This window comes from Oncorhynchus nerka, linkage group LG7, assembly GCF_034236695.1.
Source record: "Oncorhynchus nerka isolate Pitt River linkage group LG7, Oner_Uvic_2.0, whole genome shotgun sequence".
In the NCBI taxonomy this organism is placed as follows: domain Eukaryota; kingdom Metazoa; phylum Chordata; class Actinopteri; order Salmoniformes; family Salmonidae; genus Oncorhynchus; species Oncorhynchus nerka.
The window spans coordinates 11252130-11274430 of NC_088402.1; the positions used below are offsets into that span (position 1 = coordinate 11252130).

Below are 22301 nucleotides of genomic sequence, written 5' to 3' on the forward strand. Positions count from 1 at the left end.
TATACAAGAGAACACTGTTTGGCTGTGGACTTCCTCCAGCCTTGTATATCTACTGTACAGTGTCGTTATACAAGAGAACACTGTTTGGCTGTGGACTTCCTCCAGCCTTGTATATCTACTGTACAGTGTCGTTATACAAGAGAACACTGTTTGGCTGTGGACTTCCTCCAGCCTTGTATATCTACTGTACAGTGTCGTTATACAAGAGAACACTGTTTGGCTGTGGACTTCCTCCAGCCTTGTATATCTACTGTACAGTGTCGTTATACAAGAGAACACTGTTTGGCTGTGGACTTCCTCCAGCCTTGTATATCTACTGTACAGTGTCGTTATACAAGAGAACACTGTTTGGCTGTGGACTTCCTCCAGCCTTGTATATCTACTGTACAGTGTCGTTATACAAGAGAACACTGTTTGGCTGTGGACTTCCTCCAGCCTTGTATATCTACTGTACAGTGTCGTTATACAAGAGAACACTGTTTGGCTGTGGACTTCCTCCAGCCTTGTATATCTACTGTACAGTGTCGTTATACAAGAGAACACTGTTTGGCTGTGGACTTCCTCCAGCCTTGTATATCTACTGTACAGTGTCGTTATACAAGAGAACACTGTTTGGCTGTGGACTTCCTCCAGCCTTGTATATCTACTGTACAGTGGCGTTATACAAGAGAACACTGTTTGGCTGTGGACTTCCTCCAGCCTTGTATATCTACTGTACAGTGGCGTTATACAAGAGAACACTGTTTGGCTGTGGACTTCCTTTTCGTAACGACTAAACACTGATCAAAGACTTCTTTGGACAGATTACGGAGACAGAAAATGTGTTTGTTTTTTCTCTATTTACTACCATTTTGTTTTGAAAGCAATAAGCGGAGGCTCTTTTACACGACAGTATCAGCATTGCTGTTACCTCATGCAGAGGCAATACATCAAGCTCTACTGTTATGGACATAATTCTTCACCAAGTAGAACTAGAGAGACTAGAGAGATAAACCAAATGTTAAGGGAATGAACCTGGATTGACCATGCCTGTGCTCTAGACAGTATAACGAGGAAAGTAAGTGAATGAACCTGGATTGACCATGCCTGTGCTCTAGACAGTATAATGAGGAAAGTAAGGGAATGAACCTGGATTGACCATGCCTGTGCTCTAGACAGTATAATGAGGAAAGTAAGGGAATGAACCTGGATTGACCATGCCTGTGCTCTAGACAGTATAATGAGGAAAGTAAGGGAATGAACCTGGATTGACCATGCCTGTGCTCTAGACAGTATAATGAGGAAAGTAAGGGAATGAACCTGGATTGACCATGCCTGTGCTCTAGACAGTATAATGAGGAAAGTAAGGGAATGAACCTGGATTGACCATGCCTGTGCTCTAGACAGTATAATGAGGAAAGTAAGGGAATGAACCTGGATTGACCATGCCTGTGCTCTAGACAGTATAATGAGGAAAGTAAGGGAATGAACCTGGATTGACCATGCCTGTGCTCTAGACAGTATAGTGAGGAAAGTAAGGGAATGAACCTGGATTGACCATGCCTGTGCTCTAGACAGTATAATGAGGAAAGTAAGGGAATTAACCTGGATTGACCATGCCTGTGCTCTAGACAGTATAACGAGGAAAGTAAGGGAATGAACCTGGATTGACCATGCCTGTGCTCTAGACAGTATAGTGAGGAAAGTAAGGGAATGAACCTGGATTGACCATGCCTGTGCTCTAGACAGTATAGTGAGGAAAGTAAGGGAATGAACCTGGATTGACCATGCCTGTGCTCTAGACAGTATAACGAGGAAAGTAAGGGAATGAACCTGGATTGACCATGCCTGTGCTCTAGACAGTATAATGAGGAAAGTAAGGGAATGAACCTGGATTGACCATGCCTGTGCTCTAGACAGTATAACGAGGAAAGTAAGGGAATGAACCTGGATTGACCATGCCTGTGCTCTAGACAGTATAACGAGGAAAGTAAGGGAATGAACCTGGATTGACCATGCCTGTGCTCTAGACAGTATAATGAGGAAAGTAAGGGAATGAACCTGGATTGACCATGCCTGTGCTCTAGACAGTATAACGAGGAAAGCACTCAGCTGCACTTGTCTGCCTCCTTAGGAAGAGTCAATGAAATGAGTCAATGAATGATGCTTTGGGTAATGCATAACAACTGATAATGCACAACGATAATGCACTACTACTCCTACCTCAGCCACAGCATGTACTGTATGTCTATGATGGATTTATCTGTCAACATTTTCATTCTCTCTCACAGTTAGTCCTGAAATACAGAAACCCACCAGATTTTTGGTAGCTGTGTACCGACCCACGGTCCCCACTGGTGACCACCAACACCCCATTGACCTTTGCACTCTGGCTCAATGCACTTCCCATAGCATCTATGATTTGATCCATCACCCACTTCTCCCACCATCAGGAACGAATGCACCCTTAGCGGAAGCAATCGCTTGCAAGTCAAACAGTAAAAGTAATTTAAAAAATAAAGGAGAATGAAGAATTGCAATTCCACATCTTTCTGGAGACCAACTTGTTCCTGTTTTTTTTTCTATTCTTTTTGTTTTGTTTTTGTTGTTTTTGTTGTTGTTGTTGTTGTTTTTTTTTTTTTTTTCAGAAAAGAGCTAAGAAACTTGAGGGTGAAACTATTTATATCAGGCATAGCAATTTAATGTTGGAGGTTTGTATCACACTCTAGAATACATCTTATTTTATCTTTGACTGTTTGTTTCTGCATGCTCTCTTTCTCTCTCTCTGCATGCTCTCTCTCTCTCTCTCTCTCTCTGAATTCTCTCTCTGCATGCTCTCTCTCTCTCTCTCTCTCTGCATGCTCTCTCTCTCTCTCTCTCTCTCTCTGCATTCTCTCTCTCTCTCTCTCTCTCTCTCTGCATGCTCTCTCTCTCTCTCTCTCTCTCTGCATGCTCTCTTTCTCTCTCTCTGCATGCTCTCTCTCTCTCTCTCTCTCTCTGCATTCTCTCTCTCTCTCTCTCTCTGCATGCTCTCTCTCCCTCTCTCTCTCTGCATGCTCTCTCTCTCTCTGCATGCTCTCTCTCTCTCTCTCTCTCTGCATTCTCTCTCTCTCTCTCTCTCTCTGCATGCTCTCTCTCTCTCTCTCTCTCTCTCTCTGCATGCTCTCTCTCTCTCTCTCTCTGCATGCTCTCTCTCTCTCTCTCTCTCTCTCTCTGCATCTCTATCTCTCTCTCTCTGCATTCTCTCTCTTTCTCTCTCTCTCTCTCTCTCTCTCTGCATGCTCTCTCTCTCTCTCTCGCTCTGCATGCTCTCTCTCTCTCTCTCTCTCTCTCTCTCTCTCTCTCTCTCTCTGCATGGGAGTTGTGTTCACTTGCCTGTTTTCTGTTTTCTTTTTCTTCTTCTTCTGTTTGTCTTGACTCCGACTCTTCTATTCTCTCTTTTTTCTTTTCTACATCCACCCTGCTTTCAGCTGAACCCTAATGGCTTGGCATGCACTCTTTTCCTGTTTCCTTCCAATGCAAGTACTCACTTTACTCGTTGTTTTGATCTCAGCATCTTCCCTACTGGGCACAGGCATCAATTCAACGTCGATTCTACATTTGGTTTCACGCTTCATTGAAATGACGTGGAAACAACGTTGATTCAACGTTGTGTGTGTGCCCAGAAGGGTCGTTTTGTTTCTTATCCACAGTTGTTTGATATATGATTGGGAGTGTTTCAACTATCACTATCATAGTCCAGTATTATTTAAAAGCTATAGGCATTGAGCCTGAAAGGGTGCACCAGTTTGGCCTTTAAGACTGAATGTCAGTGGTCACCGTCTACCCAGCATGCCCTGTCCCCCTTTGATTTCAGCCTGCTTGTCAAATCGTTTTCTTTTTGTTTTGTTTGTTTGTTTATTTGTTTGTTGTTGCACCTTTTAGTCGATAATTACTTGCAGTTTTGGATGCTTTTTCCAAATGTTATTGTCGCCAGCAATGGTCGTCAAATGTATGATTTCTGCAACGACCACTGGTATCCTCCTAACGGGGAAGTGTACCCAATAGGAATGATGTTGGATGAGTTAGGCTGTTCTTCGTCAGCTTGCGTTGGTGACAGACACCAATTTTGATTGATAGACTTTCCCAGTCATATATTTTCATTCTCAGTGATGTTATTGACACGTTAATGATGCTGCCCTCTGTTGTCATTCTCATTGTGAGACCTGGACCTCCTTAACAACATACCCTTCACTCTACTCTACTGTACCTCTCTCAGTCACCCTATTCCCTGCATGGTTCACTACTTTTAACTACTTTTAACTAGGACCTGGGCAAATGTAGTGCACTGTATAGGGAATAGGATGCCATTTGGAACACTGGCTCTGTCACTCATCGTGCTGTTCCTGTATCTAACCATAACCAAATGACTCTCTCTGACCCTCATCTCTGTTGACCTTTGACCGTGGCTATGTCCCAAAAGGTACCCTATTACCAACATAGTGCACTACTTTTGACCAGGGCCCATAGGACTGACCAGGGTCCGTAGGACTGACCAGGTACCAGGGCCCGTAGGACTGACCAGGTACCAGGGCCCGTAGGACTGACCAGGGCCTGTAGGACTGACCAGGTACCAGGGCCCGTAGGACTGACCAGGGCCTGTAGGACTGACCAGGTACCAGGGCCTGTAGGACTGACCAGGTACCAGGGCCTGTAGGACTGACCAGGTACCAGGGCCCATAGGACTGACCAGGTACCAGGGCCCGTAGGACTGACCAGGTACCAGGGCCTTTAGGACTGACCAGGTACCAGGGCCCGTAGGACTGACCAGGTACCAGGGCCTGTAGGACTGACCAGGTACCAGTGCCCGTAGGACTGACCAGGTACCAGTGCCTGTAGGACTGACCAGGTACCAGGGCCCGTAGGACTGACCAGGTACCAGGGCCCGTAGGACTGTGGTCTAAAGTAGTGCACCATATAGAGCCTTCAAACTCAATTCTGAACCTGGAAGCCAGTCCCACTGTATTGTTTCATTGTTCCCCTCTAATCAGGGACTGATTTAGACCTGGGACACCAGGTGGGTGATTCCACTCTAATCAGGGACTGGTTTAGACCTGGGACACCAGGTGGGTGATTCCACTCTAATCAGGGACTGATTTAGACCTGGGACACCAGGTGGGTGATTCCACTCTAATCAGGGACTGACTTAGACCTGGGACACCAGGTGGGTGATTCCACTCTAATCAGGGACTGATTTAGACCTGGGACACCAGGTGGGTGATTCCACTCTAATCAGGGACTGGTTTAGACCTGGGACACCAGGTGGGTGATTCCACTCTAATCAGGGACTGATTTAGACCTGGGACACCAGGTGGGTGATTCCACTCTAATCAGGGACTGATTTAGACCTGGGACACCAGGTGGGCGATTCCCCTCTAATCAGGGACTGATTTAGACCTGGGACACCAGGTGGGTGATTCCCCTCTAATCAGGGACTGGTTTAGACCTGGGACACCAGGTGGGCGATTCCCCTCTAATCAGGGACTGATTTAGACCTGGGACACCAGGTGGGTGATTCCCCTCTAATCAGGGACTGAATTAGACCTGGGACACCAGATGGGTGATTCCCCTCTAATCAGGGACTGAATTAGACCTGGGACACCAGATGGGTGATTCCCCTCTAATCAGGGACTGATTTAGACCTGGGACACCAGGTGGGCGATTCCCCTCTAATCAGGGACTGAATTAGACCTGGGACACCAGATGGGTGCCATTAAGTATGAGGTAGAACAGAAAACCAGCAGGCTGTGAACCTCATAGGGTCAGAGTTGAATACCCCTGATATAGAGAATAGGGTGTCGGTCAGGACACAGCCATGTCTTTGATTCATGATTATCATCACAATAATAACTGTCGGCTGGCTCAGGACTAAGTATCCTCATACTCACACTCACCCCTCATGCATGCCAGCATACCATACTACCACCAGTGAAATGGTCACCTAGGGTCAAAGGGTAAATCTGTCTCTCTCCTTTTGGCACAGATGATCAATGTATTATCTAATTAAAAGCAATAGAGCCCGAGGGGCTGTGATATATGGCCAATATACCATGACTAAGGGCTGCTCTTAAAGTATGACGCAACGAGAAGTGCTTGCGTACAGCCCTTAGCCGGGTATTGCTATTATATACTGGTTACCAATGTAATTAGAGCAGAAAAAAAATAATGTTTTGTCATACCCATGGTATACAGTCTGATATATCACGGCTGTCAGCCAATCAGCATTCAGGGCTCATTTTTATAATACATTATATACAGATGTTGGATCTTAACTTGATCACTCTTTTGCCGCGGGGAATTTTCCTGCTGTATCATTAAATTGAAAAAAAATGAATCTTGTGATTCTCTGAAAAAGAGCAGTTCTCTTTCTGACCATGCGGGGGCAGTCAAGTCACTAGGATCGGGGGGTTGCTATCAAAATCATTTTCTCTCTCAAATGCGATAGGCACTATCACTGCAACATTTGTACAGCTTAATAACACAAGATAAATATTGGCCTCCACTATGGCTACGACATACAAGTGCCAAGTGTATCCTAATGTCAAAATGTAGTTCAATCGTGGCCTGGGGTGGTGTAGTGGTTAGGTCTGCTGGCAAATATGGACAGTCAAATATGGACAGTCAAATATAGACAGTCCAGGGATATATAACCCCCGATCTTGATAAGGAATGACCGTATCAGACACTGTTGGACAAAATAAATAGGAAACAAATGAGATAATAACACCAACATTAGTTTTCCATTCATACAAAGTGTCTGGTAAATTGCCACAGTAGAGTTTCTGTGGTAAACAATTGAAATGCTTTATTTATATTCTTCAGAATGGTCAAAAGGTTTAGAACACCTACTCATTCCAGGGTCTTTCTTTCTTTTACTAGTTTCTACATTGTAGAATAATAGTGAAGACATCAAAACTAAAAATATATTTTATATTTGAGATTCTTAAAGCCACCCTTTTGTCTTGATGAAAGCTTGGCACACTCTTGGCATTCTCTCAACCAGCTTCACGAGGTAGTCACCTGGAAAGCATTTCAATTAACAGCAAATAAAAAAAAACATCTTATCACTGTCAACTGCATTTATTTTCAGCAAGCTTAACATGTGTAAATATTTGTATGAACATAACAAAGGGGGGGTGAAAATCAAAAGTAACAGTCAGTATCTGGTGTGGCCACCAGCTGCATTAAGTACTGCAGTGCATCTCCTCATGGACTGCACCAGATTTGCCCGTTCTTGCTGTGAGATGTTACCCCACTCTTCCACCAAGGCACCTGCAAGTTCCCTGACATTTCTGGGGGGAATGGCCCTAGCCCTCCCCCTCCGATCCAACAGGTCCCAGACGTGCTCAATGGGATTGAGATCCGGGCTCTTCGCCGGCCATGGCAGAACACTGACATTCCTGTCTTGCAGGAAATCACACACAGAACGAGCAGTATGGCTGGTGGCATTGTCATGCTGGAGGGTCATGTCAGGATGAGCTTGTAGGAAGGGTATCACATGAGAGAGGAGGATGTCTTCCCTGTAACACTCAGCGTTGAGATTGCCTGCAATGACAACAAGCTCAGCATGTCTAAGGCACGTTCATGCAGATGAGCAGGGACCCTGGGCGTCTTTCTTTTGGTGTTTTTCAGAGTCAGTAGAAAGGCCTCTTTAGTGTCCTAAATTGTCATAACTGTGACATTAATTGCCTACCGTCTGTAAGCTGTTAGTGTCTTAACAACTGTTCCAGAGGTGCATGTTCATTAATTTTTTATGGTTTATTGAACAAGCATGGGAAACTGTGTTTTTTAAACCTATTTGAGCGGGTGGGACGCCTCGACAACATCCGGTGAAATTGCAGAGAGCGAAATTCAAAATACAAAAATCGAAATATTGAACATTCATGAAAATACAAGTGTCATACATAATTTAAAAGCTTAAATTCTTGTTAATCCAGCCGCTTTGTCAGATTTCAAAAAGGTTTTACGGCGAAACCATGCGATTATCTGAAAACAGCGGCCTGCATACAAAATCATTAAAAACATTTTCCAAACCAGCAGAGGCGTCACAAAAGTCAGAAATAGCGATACAATAAATCACTTACCTTTGAAGATCTTTCTTTGTTTGCAATCCCAACGATCCCAGCTACACAACAGATGGTCGTTTTGTTCGATAAAGTCCTTCTTTATATCCCAAAAAAGTCAGTTTATTTGGCGCGTTTGATTCAGTAATCCACCTGTTCCAGTCGTTCAACATGCAGCCAGAGCAATCCCAAAAGTTACCAATAAACTTTGTCCAAACAAGTCAAACAACGTTTCTAATCAATTCTCAGGTACCCTAATATGTAAATAAATGATACAATTTAAAACGGAGAATAGTGTGTTCAATACCGGAGATAAATAACGCAGTGAGCGCCCTCATCCACACGCGCCACAAGACTACAGTCCAAATGAGAGCCACTTGGAAAAACTACAAATTCTAGCTCATTTTTCAAAAAGCAAGCCTGAAACCCTTTCTAAAGACTGTTGACATCTAGTGGAAGCCATAGGAACGGCAATCTGGGAGGTATTCCTTTGAAAATCCCATAAACAAGGATTTGAATGGGTGGTGACCTCAAAAATATATAAATTCTCCGGATGGATTCTCCTCGGATTTTCGCCTGCCATATCAGTTCTGTTATACTCACAGACATTATTTTAACAGTTTTAGAAACTTCAGTGTTTTCTATCCAATACTACCATGCATATGCATATCCTAGCTTCTGAGCCTGAGTAACAGGCAGTTTACTTTGGACACGTCATTCATCCGAATACTTCCGAATACTTCCCCTAATCCTAAGAAGTTAAACTCTTTACAATGAAGATCTGTGAAGTTATTTGGATTTTTTACGAAATTACCTTTGAAAGACAGAGTCATGAAAAAGGGACGTTTCTTTTTTTATGCTGAGTTTATTATACACGCAAGATAATCAACTGCCTCGTTAAATAAAGGTATCAGTAAGGTCTAAAATAGTGAAGTTAGAACCCAACATTATAGAGATGAGATGATGACTTGGAATTAAATAATAAAGTCATCAAATAAAACATATGTAATATAAACAACAACTGAAATATGTGTTATAAAAGTAATGTTGGTTAATAAGGACAGTTCACTACCATCATGGGACTTGTTTTAATCTGTGTAACATCATTCAACCCACATAATGCAGTGCATTTCTTTCTTTTCTTTTTTTTCAATTATTGCAATCGTAAACTATTTTTTAATAATCTTATTGAAACCAAAACCAAACCTCAAAAAAGCACTAGTCGCTAGGGTAATGGACGAATGTGTCTACTGTACCACTGCAGACTCGGTCTCTCTTTTGTGGAGATTTTATAGCGTTGCCAGTGGCAACATCAGTTGATGTTGTTATTGTTAGGGAACGTTAGTGCCTTATAGTTCTGGTGAGTCAGTTCTCCTTTTGTTTGCAAATGTATAAAAAGAAAAAGAAAATTTAAATGAAATATCACATTTTACATAAGTATTCAGACCCCTTTACTCAGTACTTTGTTGAAGCATTTTAGGAAGGGATTACAGCCTTGATTCTTCTTGGGAATGACGCTACAATCTTGGCACACCTGTATTTGGGGAGTTTCCCCATTCTTCTCTGCAGATCCTCTCAAGCTCTGTCAGGTTGGATGGGGAGAGTTGCTGCACAGCTATTTTCAGATCTCTCCAGAGATGTTCGATCGGTTTTAAGTCCGGGCTCTGCCTGGGCCACTCGAGGACATTCTGAGACTTGTCCCAAAGCCATTCCTGCGTTGTCTAGGCTGTGTGCTTAGGGTCGTTGTCCTGTTGGAAGGTAAACCTTCGCCCCAGTCTGAGGTCCTGAGCACTCTGGAGCAGGTTTTCATCAAGGATCTCTCTGTACTTTGCTCCGTTCATGTTTCCCTCGATGGTGCCAGGTTTCCTCCAGACGCTTGGCATTCAGGCTGAAGAGTTCAATCTTGGTTTCATCAGACCAGAGAATCTTGTTTCTGATGGTCTGAGTACTTTAAGTGCCTTTTGGCAAACTCCAAGTGGGCTGTAATGTGCCTTTTACTGAGGAGTGGCATCTGTCTTGCCACTCTACCATAAAGGCCTGATTTGTGTAGTGCTGCAGAGATGGTTGTCCTTCTGGAAGATTCGCCCATCTCCACAGAGGAACTCTGAAGCTCTGTCAGAGTAACCATCGGGTTCTTGGTCATTTCCCCCAAGGCCCTTCCACCCCGATTGCTCAGTTTGACCGGGCAGCTCTAGGAAGAGTCTTGGTAGTTCCAAAATTCTTCCATTTAAGAATGATGGAGGCCACTGTGTTCTTGGCTACCTTCAATGCTGCACACATTTTTTGGCACCCTTCCCCAGATCTGTGCCTCGTCACAATCCTGTCTCTGAGCTCTACGGACAATTCCTTCGACCTCATGGCTTGGTTTTGCTCTGACATGCACTGTCAACTCTGGGACCTCTATATAGACAGCTGTGTGCCTTTCCAAATCATGTCCAATCAATTGAATTTACCACAGGTGGACTCCAATCAGTTGTAGAAACATCTCAAGGATGATCAATGGAAATAGGATGCACCTGAACTCAATTTCAAGTCTCATAGCAAAGGGTCTGAATACTTATGTAAATAAAGTATTTCTGCAAAAAATGTCTAAACCTGTTTTCACTTTTTCATTATGGGCTATTGTGTGTAGATTGATGAGGAAAACACCTAATTTAATTCATTTTAGAGTAAAAGTGTAACGTAACAAAATGTTTAAAAAGTCAAGGGGTCTGAATACTTTCCGAGTGCACCGTATCTATAGAGCAGGTTGAGTCAGACAGATAAAAGTTTTGGGCTTCAGTTACCGTGGGACCAGTTCACTGACAGGGAGCCACATCGATGCTCTTTAGTGAAACATAACACTTCAATGTTCTCCCAGTAGTTTTACCTCTCAGAGCTCCTTTCTACTCTCTGGCTCCGTTTCAAATGGCATGATATTCCCTATGTAGTGCACTACTTTAGACCAGAGTTGGCACCCTATTCCCTATGTAGTGCACTTCTTTTGACCAGAGCTCTATGGGACTCCCTTATGTACCCTGGTCTAAAGCTAGGGCTCTATATACAGATGTAGGATCTTAATTTGAGCCCGTTTGCAACAGCTGGAAAGTAATCCTTCAGCAATAGGATATGTGAATTATAACTTGGATTATAATTAATGGACTTTTGTAGGGATTGATCTAAAATGTTTTACGGCAAATCAAGTCTGACATTTTTAAGTGGAAATTACCGACTTTAAGACGCCTTTTTAAACCTACAAATGTTATTTTCCTGCAGTTCTCAGCAACAAAATAATGATCAAATTAAGATCCTAGGCAATGCAGATTCTGTTCAGAACAGATGTGGTTTATGAATAGTCATTAACCAAGAGAATCTAGTCTAGTAGGTGTTGTATTTGATCTCTCTGATCACGATCCCAACATGTGGTAGATTGGTAATGGGAAATGACTCAATCACCTTCTGCACCATGAAGAAGAAGTAAGATGGAGGGATGAAGAGGGGCAGGGTGGGTGATGAAGAGGGGCAGGGTGGGGGATGAAGAGGGGCAGGGTGGGGGTATGGACACGTACGGATACTAGACGGAGATGGATTGTCTAAAGTTCAATCTACATAGGAGGGAGTAGAGTGGAGAGAACACAGGACAGTCTGTTGTTTGTCTATAGGACATCACGTGGTCTGGATGGACTAAGGCCTGTTGTTTGTCTATAGGACATCACGTGGTCTGGATGGACTAAGGCCTGTTGTTTGTCTATAGGACATCACGTGGTCTGGATGGACTAAGGCCTGTTGTTTGTCTATAGGACATCATGTGGTCTGGATGGACTAAGGCCTGTTGTTTGTCTATAGGACATCATGTGGTCTGGATGGACTAAGGCCTGTTGTTTGTCTATAGGACATCATGTGGTCTGGATGGACTAAGGCCTGTTGTTTGTCTATAGGACATCATGTAGTCTGGATGGACTAAGACCTGTTGTTTGTCTATAGGACATCATGTAGTCTGGATGGACTAAGGCCTGTTGTTTGTCTATAGGACATCATGTGGTCTGGATGGACTAAGGCCTGTTGTTTGTCTATAGGACATCATGTGGTCTGGATGGACTAAGGCCTGTTGTTTGTCTATAGGACATCATGTGGTCTGGATGCACTAAGGCCTGTTGTTTGTCTATAGGACATCACGTGGTCTGGATGGACTAAGGCCTGTTGTTTGTCTATAGGACATCACGTGGTCTGGATGGACTAAGGCCTGTTGTTTGTCTATAGGACATCATGTGGTCTGGATGGACTAAGGCCTGTTGTTTGTCTATAGGACATCACATGGTCTGGATGGACTAAGGCCTGTTGTTTGTCTATAGGACATCATGTGGTCTGGATGGACTAAGCCCTGTTGTTTGTCTATAGGACATCACGAGGTCTGGATGGACTAAGGCCTGTTGTTTGTCTATAGGACATCACGTGGTCTGGATGGACGAAGGCCTGTTGTTTGTCTATAGGACATCACGTGGTCTGGATGGACTAAGGCCTGTTGTTTGTCTATAGGACATCACGTGGTCTGGATGGACTAAGGCCTGTTGTTTGTCTATAGGACATCATGTGGTCTGGATGGACTAAGGCCTGTTGTTTGTCTATAGGACATCACGTGGTCTGGATGGACGAAGGCCTGTTGTTTGTCTATAGGACATCATGTGGTCTGGATGGACTAAGGCCTGTTGTTTGTCTATAGGACATCACGTGGTCTGGATGGACTAAGGCCTGTTGTTTGTCTATAGGACATCACGTGGTCTGGATGGACGAAGGCCTGTTGTTTGTCTATAGGACATCATGTGGTCTGGATGGACTAAGGCCTGTTGTTTGTCTATAGGACATCATGTGGTCTGGATGGACTAAGGCCTGTTGTTTGTCTATAGGACATCACGTGGTCTGGATGGACTAAGGCCTGTTGTTTGTCTATAGGACATCATGTGGTCTGGATGGACTAAGGCCTGTTGTTTGTCTATAGGACATCACATGGTCTGGATGGACTAAGGCCTGTTGTTTGTCTATAGGACATCATGTGGTCTGGATGGACTAAGCCCTGTTGTTTGTCTATAGGACATCACGAGGTCTGGATGGACTAAGGCCTGTTGTTTGTCTATAGGACATCACGTGGTCTGGATGGACGAAGGCCTGTTGTTTGTCTATAGGACATCACGTGGTCTGGATGGACTAAGGCCTGTTGTTTGTCTATAGGACATCACGTGGTCTGGATGGACTAAGGCCTGTTGTTTGTCTATAGGACATCATGTGGTCTGGATGGACTAAGGCCTGTTGTTTGTCTATAGGACATCACGTGGTCTGGATGGACGAAGGCCTGTTGTTTGTCTATAGGACATCATGTGGTCTGGATGGACTAAGGCCTGTTGTTTGTCTATAGGACATCACGTGGTCTGGATGGACTAAGGCCTGTTGTTTGTCTATAGGACATCACGTGGTCTGGATGGACGAAGGCCTGTTGTTTGTCTATAGGACATCATGTGGTCTGGATGGACTAAGGCCTGTTGTTTGTCTATAGGACATCACGTGGTCTGGATGGACTAAGGCCTGTTGTTTGTCTATAGGACATCACGTGGTCTGGATGGACTAAGGCCTGTTGTTTGTCTATAGGACATCATGTAGTCTGGATGGACTAAGGCCTGTTGTTTGTCTATAGGACATCATGTGGTCTGGATGGACTAAGACCTGTTAGAGCCTGTTGTTGTCATGTTGTTTGTCCTCTTTGAGAGGGGCAGGCCTGTTCCAACTTCCAACTGCATTTAGTTTGATATGATAAGCAAATCATCCATCACATTGCGTTCTGCTGAACTTGTAACAATGTCATTACCAGTCATTTCCCCAAATAATGACATCCTTCCCCCTTCCCATCTGGGGGCTTCACCCTTTTGCCCTTCCTTGCTATCTCTTTCTGCCTTAACCTTAAACTATCCCCTCTGTCTACCTTATCTATCACGGACTTCCCCTTAAACTATCCCCTCTGTCTCTACCTTATCTATCACGGACTTCCCCTTAAACTATCCCCTCTGTCTCTACTTTATCTATCACGGACTTCCCCTTAAACTATCCACTCTGTCTCTACTTTATCTATCACGGACTTCCCCTTAAACTATCCCCTTGGTCTCTACTTTATCTATCACGGACTTCCCCTTAAACTATCCCCTCTGTCTCTACCTTATCTATCACGGACTTCTCCTCTGCTCCCTGTCTCTACTTTATCTATCACGGACTTCTCCTCTGCTCCCTGTCTCTACCTTATCTATCACGGACTTCTCCTCTGCTCCCTGTCTCTACTTTATCTATCACGGACTTCTCCTCTGCTCCCTGTCTCTACTTTATCTATCATGGACTTCCCATCTGCTCCCTGTCTCTACCTTATCTATCACGGACTTCTCCTCTGCTCCCTGTCTCTACTTTATCTATCACGGACTTCTCCTCTGCTCCCTGTCTCTACTTTATCTATCATGGACTTCTCCTCTGCTCCCTGTCTCTACTTTATCTATCATGGACTTCTCCTCTGCTCCCTGTCTCTACTTTATCTATCATGGACTTCTCTGCTCCCTGTCTCTACTTTATCTATCACGGACTTCCCCTTAAACTATCCCCTCTGTCTCTACTTTATCTATCACGGACTTCCCCTTAAACTATCCACTCTGTCTCTACTTTATCTATCACGGACTTCCCCTTAAACTATCCCCTTGGTCTCTACTTTATCTATCACGGACTTCCCCTTAAACTATCCCCTCTGTCTCTACCTTATCTATCACGGACTTCTCCTCTGCTCCCTGTCTCTACTTTATCTATCACGGACTTCTCCTCTGCTCCCTGTCTCTACCTTATCTATCACGGACTTCTCATCTGCTCCCTGTCTCTACTTTATCTATCACGGACTTCTCCTCTGCTCCCTGTCTCTACTTTATCTATCATGGACTTCCCCTCTGCTCCCTGTCTCTACCTTATCTATCACGGACTTCTCCTCTGCTCCCTGTCTCTACTTTATCTATCATGGACTTCTCCTCTGCTCCCTGTCTCTACTTTATCTATCATGGACTTCCCCTCTGCTCCCTGTCTCTACTTTATCTATCATGGACTTCTCCTCTGCTCCCTGTCTCTACTTTATCTATCACGGACTTCTCCTCTGCTCCCTGTCTCTACTTTATCTATCACGGACTTCTCCTCTGCTCCCTGTCTCTACTTTATCTATCACGGACTTCTCCTCTGCTCCCTGTCTCTACTTTATCTATCATGGACTTCCCCTCTGCTCCCTGTCTCTACTTTATCTATCACGGACTTCTCCTCTGCTCCCTGTCTCTACTTTATCTATCATGGACTTCCCCTCTGCTCCCTGTCTCTACTTTATCTATCATGGACTTCTCTGCTCCCTGTCTCTACTTTATCTATCACGGACTTCTCCTCTGCTCCCTGTCTCTACTTTATCTATCACGGACTTCTCCTCTGCTCCCTGTCTCTACTTTATCTATCACGGACTTCTCCTCTGCTCCCTGTCTCTACATTATCTATCATGGACTTCCCCTCTGCTCCCTGTCTCTACTTTATCTATCATGGACTTCCCCTCTGCTCCCTGTCTCTACTTTATCTATCATGGACTTCCCCTCTGCTCCCTGTCTCTACTTTATCTATCACGGACTTCTCCTCTGCTCCCTGTCTCTACTTTATCTATCATGGACTTCCCCTCTGCTCCCTGTCTCTACTTTATCTATCATGGACTTCCCCTCTGCTCCCTGTCTCTACTTTATCTATCATGGACTTCTCCTCTGCTCCCTGTCTCTACTTTATCTATCATGGACTTCTCCTCTGCTCCCTGTCTCTACTTTATCTATCATGGACTTCTCTGCTCCCTGTCTCTACTTTATCTATCATGGACTTCTCCTCTGCTCCCTGTCTCTACTTTATCTATCATGGACTTCTCCTCTGCTCCCTGTCTCTACTTTATCTATCATGGACTTCTCCTCTGCTCCCTGTCTCTCTTTTTCTTTCTCGCCCTCCCAATCTCTACCCCTCCTTTCTCTCTCTTCCCCCCCTCTCCCCACAATCCACCCCTCTCCACCTCCCACTCTCTCTCTTTCTCTCTCATCCCATCCCCCTCTGTCTCGCCCTCCCTCCCCTGTCCCTACACCCTCTCTCCACCCCTCCTACTCTCCCTCCCTTCTCTCTGTCCCTCTCTTTTCTCTCTACCCCTCCTACTCTCCCTCCCCTCTCTCTGTCTCTCCCTTTTCTCTCTACCCCTCCTACTCTCCCTCCCTCTCTCCTGTCCCTCTCTTTTCTCTCTACCTCTCCTACTCTCTGTCCCTCCCTTTTCTCTCTACCCCTCCTACTCTCCCTCCCCTCTCTCCTGTCCCTCCCTTTTCTCTCTACCCCTCCTACTCTCTGTCCCTCCCTTTTCTCTCTACCCCTCCTACTCTCTGTCCCTCCCTTTTCTCTCTACCCCTCCTACTCTCCCTCCCCTCTCTATGTCCCTCCCTTTTCTCTCTACCCCTCCTACTCTCTGTCCCTCCCTCCTCTCTCAACCCCTTCTACTCTCTGTCCCTCCCCCCTCTCCCTCCTCCCAGGACCTGGATAAGACTCAGGCAGAGATTTTGCGTCACCACACCAGTATCAGTGAGCTGAAGAGAAGCTTCATGGAGTCTGTTCCGGAGCCGCGGCAGAGCGAGTGGGACAAACGCCTGTCCACCCACTCACCCTTCCGCACGGCCAGCATCAACGGACAGCTACAGTCCGGCACTGACGGGGTGAGTCAAAACCAACAGAACTAAAACTTGAAGTCAATAGTGCCAAAATGGGTGACCTGGCTAGTGTACCAATGAGTTTACTAGTTAAATTGCCAGGGTTAAGGGCTCTAAGGCCCTTCTAGAGATTATTATATTCCTATAGAGTCAACAGAACAACAGAACAAGCAGTCTTGGTACAGAACAGAGAGACATAGTAGCCCATGGTACTCAGAGAGACAGAGGGGTCTTTATTCTCTCTAGCCCCACTTATAGCACCACCAGGATTCCTGACAACAATAGGATGTTTTGAAGTGAAAGATGGTACTTTTGACTTTACTTTTTGCATTTGCTGGCACAAGTTTACCGACAAGGAGGTTCTGTTCATGTGTTGGCTTTCTTTGGGCAAATGTTATTGCTTTGATATTTTCTAATTGTTACTTTGGATTGCACATTAGTCATTAGTCCCAGTAGGGTTTACTGTGGTCTTTTCTCACGTCATTCAGTTGTTGTTTTTGACACAAATCAATGTCTAATCACTAGTCTAGAGGATGCAATCATCTCAGTTTCAGTTTGACACAAGTCAATGTCTAATCACTAGTCTAGAGGATGCAATCATCTCAGTTTCAGTTTTTGACACAAATCAATGTCTAATCACTAGTCTAGAGGATGCAATCATCTCAGTTTCAGTTTTTGACACAAATCAATGTCTAATCACTAGTCTAGAGGATGCAATCATCTCAGTTTCAGTTTTTGACACAAATCAATGTCTAATCACGAGTCTAGAGGATGCAATCATCTCAGTTTCAGTTTTTGACACAAGTCAATGTCTAATCACTAGTCTAGAGGATGCAATCATCTCAGTTTCAGTTTTTGACACAAGTCAATGTCTAATCACTAGTCTAGAGGATGCAATCATCTCAGTTTCAGTTTTTGACACAAATCAATGTCTAATCACTAGTCTAGAGGATGCAATCATCTCAGTTTCAGTTTTTGACACAAGTCAATGTCTAATCACTAGTCTAGAGGATGCAATCATCTCAGTTTCAGTTTGACACAAGTCAATGTCCAGTTTCTAGAGAATGACAGTCAAATTACCCACTTTACAGGGCTGCTGTGCTGTGTTCATTTTAAATACGTCTTATATTTAGTTTCCTCATACTTGGTAGAGAGATATAGAGCATCTTTCATTCCCTAAGGATATACTGTGTACAAGGGTCATAGTCAGTAGAAATGAACGTTTTAGTTTCATCAAGTGTTCATCAGTCCCTCTGTGTTTGTGGATCTCAGTGCGTACAGTGGACGCAGTGCAGACTCTTGGAGTCTCTTTCCCTGTGTATATTCATGTGTGTGTGTGTGTGTGTGTGTGTGTGTGTGTGTGTGTGTGTGTGTGTGTGTGCAGGTGAGGACGGCCTCCCTATCACCTGCATACAGAGTAGTTGGTGGCGTATCAGAGATAAAGGTACTCCAATTCAGTCCTTACTGGCCGTACAGGGGCTGGGATATGTTGGGTTGGGCTGAGCTGGGTTGGGCTGGCCTGAGCTGGGTTGGGCTGAGCTGGGTTGGGTTGGCCTGAGCTGGGTTGGGCTGGGCTGGGCTGGGTTGGGCTGAGCTGGGTTGGGTTAGCTGGGTTGGGTTGGGCTGAGCTGGGTTGGGCTGAGCTGGGTTGGGTTAGCTGGGTTGGGTTGGGCTGAGCTGGGTTGGGCTGGGTTGGGCTGAGCTGGGTTGGGTTGGGTTGGGCTGAGCTGGGTTGGGCTGAGCTGGGTTGGGTTGGGCTGAGCTGGGTTGGGTTGAGCTGGGTTGGGCTAGGTTGGGCTGAGCTGGGTTGGGCTGAGCTGGGTTGGGTTGGGCTGAGCTGGGTTGGGTTGAGCTGGGTTGGGCTGGGCTAGGTTGGGCTGAGCTGGGTTGGGCTGAGCTGGGTTGGGCTGAGCTGGATTGGGCTGAGCTGGGTTGGTCTGAGCTGGGTTGGGCTGGGTTGGGCTGAGCTGAGCTGGGTTGGGCTGAGCTGGGCTGGATTGGGCTGAGCTGGGTTGGGCTGAGCTGGGTTGGGCTGAGCTGGGTTGGGCTGAGCTGGGTTGAGCTGGGTTGGGCTGAGCTGGGTTGGGCTGAGCTGAGCTGGGCTGGGTTGGGCTGAGCTGGGTTGGGCTGGGCTAGGTTGGGTTGAGCTGGGTTGGGCTGAGCTGGGTTGGGCTGAGTTGGGTTGAGCTGAGCTGGGTTGGGCTGAGTTGGGTTGGGCTGAGCTGGGTTGGGCTGAGTTGGGTTGAGCTGAGCTGGGTTGGGCTGAGCTGGGTTGGGCTGAGCTGGGTTGGGCTGAGCTGGGTTGAGCTGGGTTGAGCTGAGCTGGGTTGGGTTGGGCTGAGCTGGGTTGGGTTGGGCTGAGCTGGGCTGAGCTGTTGAGCTGAGCTGGGTTGGGCTGGAGCTGGGTTGGGCTGAGCTGGGTTGGGCTGAGCTGGGTTGGGCTGAGCTGGGTTGGGCTGGGCTAGGTTGGGCTGAGCTGGGTTGGGCTGAGCTGGGTTGGGCTGAGCTGGGTTGGGTTGGGCTGAGCTGGGTTGGGTTGGGCTGAGCTGGGTTGGGTTGGGCTGAGCTAGGTTGAGCTGAGCTGGGTTGGGCTGAGTTGGGTTGGGCTGAGCTGGGTTGAGCTGGGCTGAGCTGGGTTGGGTTGGGCTGAGCTGAGCTGGGTTGGGCTGAGCTGGGTTGGGTTGGGCTGAGCTGGGTTGGGCTGAGCTGGGTTGGGCTGGGTTGGGCTGGGTTGGGTTGAGCTGGGTTGGGTTGGGCTGAGCTGGGTTGGGCTGAGCTGGGTTGGGCTGGGCTGGGTTGGGTTGAGCTGGGTTGGGCTGAGCTGGGTTGGGCTGAGCTGGGTTGGGCTGGGTTGGGTTGGGTTGGGCTGAGCTGGGTTGGGCTGAGCTGGGTTGGGCTGGGTTGGGCTGAGCTGGGCTGAGCTGGGTTGGGTTGAGCTGGGCTGAGCTGGGTTGGGCTGGGTTGGGCTGAGCTGGGTTGGGTTGAGCTGGGCTGAGCTGGGTTGGGCTGGGTTGGGCTGAGCTGAGCTGAGCTGGGTTGGGTTGAGCTGGGTTGGGCTGAGCTGGGTTGGGCTGAGCTGGGTTGGGTTGAACTGGGTTGGGCTGGGTTGAGCTGGGTTGGGTTGGGCTGAGCTGGACTGGGCTGAGCTGGGTTGAGCTGGGTTGGGCTGAGCTAGGTTGGGCTGGGCTGAGCTGGACTGGGCTGAGCTGGGTTGAGCTGGGTTGGGTTGGGCTGAGCTGAGCTGGGCTGAGCTGGGTTGGGCTGGGCTGAGCTGGGTTGGGCTGGGCTGGGTTGGGCTGCAGTAAGAGAACATTATCTGGTGGTTCTTTACCAGCTAACAATAAAGAACAGACCATGTTGTGTATGGCAGCTTTATGGACGCTGTGCATGGCTGCTGTATGGAGTCTGTGTGGCCGTGACCTTAAGCAAGGCAAGAGAATCAGCTGTCTATCTTCACCCACCGGACTGTACTCTCTCGCCCCCGGCCCCGCCCCCCAGCCCCGGCCCCGCCCCCACAGCCGCTGCGACTACCTTTATAGGTGTCTACTTCCAAGCCACAGACCCTAATCTTTCCCAAACCCCGCCCCCTCACCACTGCCCCCGCTCCATGATTGGCTGCTGCCAGCTTTGTCTTCCTGCTTTGATCTGCCAATCAAATCGCATGGCTGGGTTTGACCCGATAGTAGTGAAGCTGCATGACTCTGTGATGATGATGGTGATGATGATGATGGTGGTGTCTGACGTAGTGATTGAGAGACTGAAAAACAAAAAACGCAAACCAAAAAACAAACAGCGACAACAACAACAACAGAACTGACCCCCTCCTCCTCCTCCTCATTTCATTGTCTCTCCTCCACCCTGACCTGTATCCCTCCCTCACTGGTTGTTTTATGTTTTCTCTGTCTCCTCCCTCGATCTCTCCCCCCTCATATGTGTCATCTCTTCATTTCCTCCTCCTCTTCCTCCTCCTCTTCTTTCTATTCTTCCTCTTCTTCCTCTTCCTCTTCCTCTCCCTCTTCCTCCTCCGCCTCTTCTTCCTCTCCCTCCTCTTCCTCCTCCTCTTCTTCCTCTTCCTCTCCCTCCTCTTCCTCCTCCTCTTCTTCCTCTTCCTCCTCCGCCTCTTCTTCTTCTCCCTCCTCTTCCTCCTCTTCTTCTTCCTCTTCCTCCTCCTCCTCTTCTTCCTCTCCCTCCTCCTCCTCTTCCTCTTGCTCCTCCTCCTCTTCTTCATGTTCCTCCTCTTCCTCCTCATCCTCCTCTTCCTCATCCTCATCTTTCCCCTTCTCCTGCCCTGCCTCATAGTCATATCCACTCCCTCCTCCTCCTCCGTATCCTCCACCTCCTCCTCCACCGCCACGCCCTTCTCCTGTGGAGGATCCGGAGACCCAGAGAGGTGTTTGGGCCTTGGGTCACCGAACCTCACCGCTCCCCTCCCTTCGCTCCTCTACTGCCATGGGGCTGAAAATACAGTTTTACTCCCAGACTTGAAGCTGCCTCCAGCTACCTGGGTATTCTGCCTAGCCCAGACCCTTCTCCTGTCCTGTCTATGTACCTGAAGACTCCTGCAGTATAATAAGCACTCCCATCAGAACATTGCTAAACTTTTACCCCCCCAAAAAAAGTTTCTTAACTTTCAATCTGTATTGAGTGTGGGCATGTTTATACGATAGGCCTCTGAATGGAGATGATCATCTTTAACAGGTTTTTGTCTAAAAGAGATCACTGAAAAAATACACCATTCTAGAATAAAAATACACCATTCTAGAATAAAAATACACCATTCTAGAATAATACACTAGTCTGGTGATTTGAGAAGCAGTCTCGTCTTCATGAAGACATTACCAACAAATCCCAAATATGAGCCTGCCAAGTCTCGATAGACCTCAATTTGATAAGCTCATCACTTTAAGGCAGGCTTGTTGACTGACTGACTATATAAGATTCAATGAGGAGTAGATCTATGGTGGTTCTCCCCTGACGGTGTCTGATCCAAGACGTTGCACTGCCAAACAAACAGTTTGCACTAGCTAGCATTTTACCTACCAGAGAATGCCTTTATCCAATCTAACCCCAGCCATTCCATCTAACCCCAGCCATTCAATCTAACCCCAGCCATTCAATCTAACCCCAGCCATTCAATCTAACCCCAGCCATTCAATCTAACCCCAGCCATTCCATCTAACCCCAGCCATTCAATCTAACCCCAGCCATTCCATCTAACCCCAGCCATTCAATCTAGCCCCAGCCATTCCATCTAACCCCAGCCATTCAATCTAACCCCAGCCATTCAATCTAACCCCAGCCATTCAATCTAACCCCAGCCACCCAATCTAACCCCAGCCACCCAATCTAAACCCAGCCGCCCAATCTAAACCCAGCCACCCAATCTAACCCCAGCCACCCAATCTAACCCCAGCCACCCAATCTAACCCCAGCCACTCAATCTAACCCCAGCCACCCAGTCTAAACCCAG

The 22301-nt window shown here is 46.7% G+C and overlaps 1 protein-coding gene across 10 annotated transcripts in view; it reads left to right on the plus strand.

Moving 5' to 3' along the window:
- LOC115124205 (protein 4.1-like) overlaps nt 1-22301 on the plus strand; it is a 176614-nt gene that overhangs the window by 92637 nt on the left and 61676 nt on the right. For 7 of the 10 annotated variants that reach the window (XM_065020172.1, XM_065020174.1, XM_065020177.1 and 4 more), the window contains 2 exons: nt 16658-16837; nt 18216-18275. In XM_065020172.1, coding sequence (XP_064876244.1) covers nt 16658-16837; nt 18216-18275 — 240 coding nt within the window. Of the gene's footprint in view, nt 1-3449; nt 4811-16657; nt 16838-18215; nt 18276-22301 lie in introns of those variants that run through there. The other 3 variants (XM_065020178.1, XM_065020179.1, XM_065020181.1) reach the window with 2 other exon arrangements.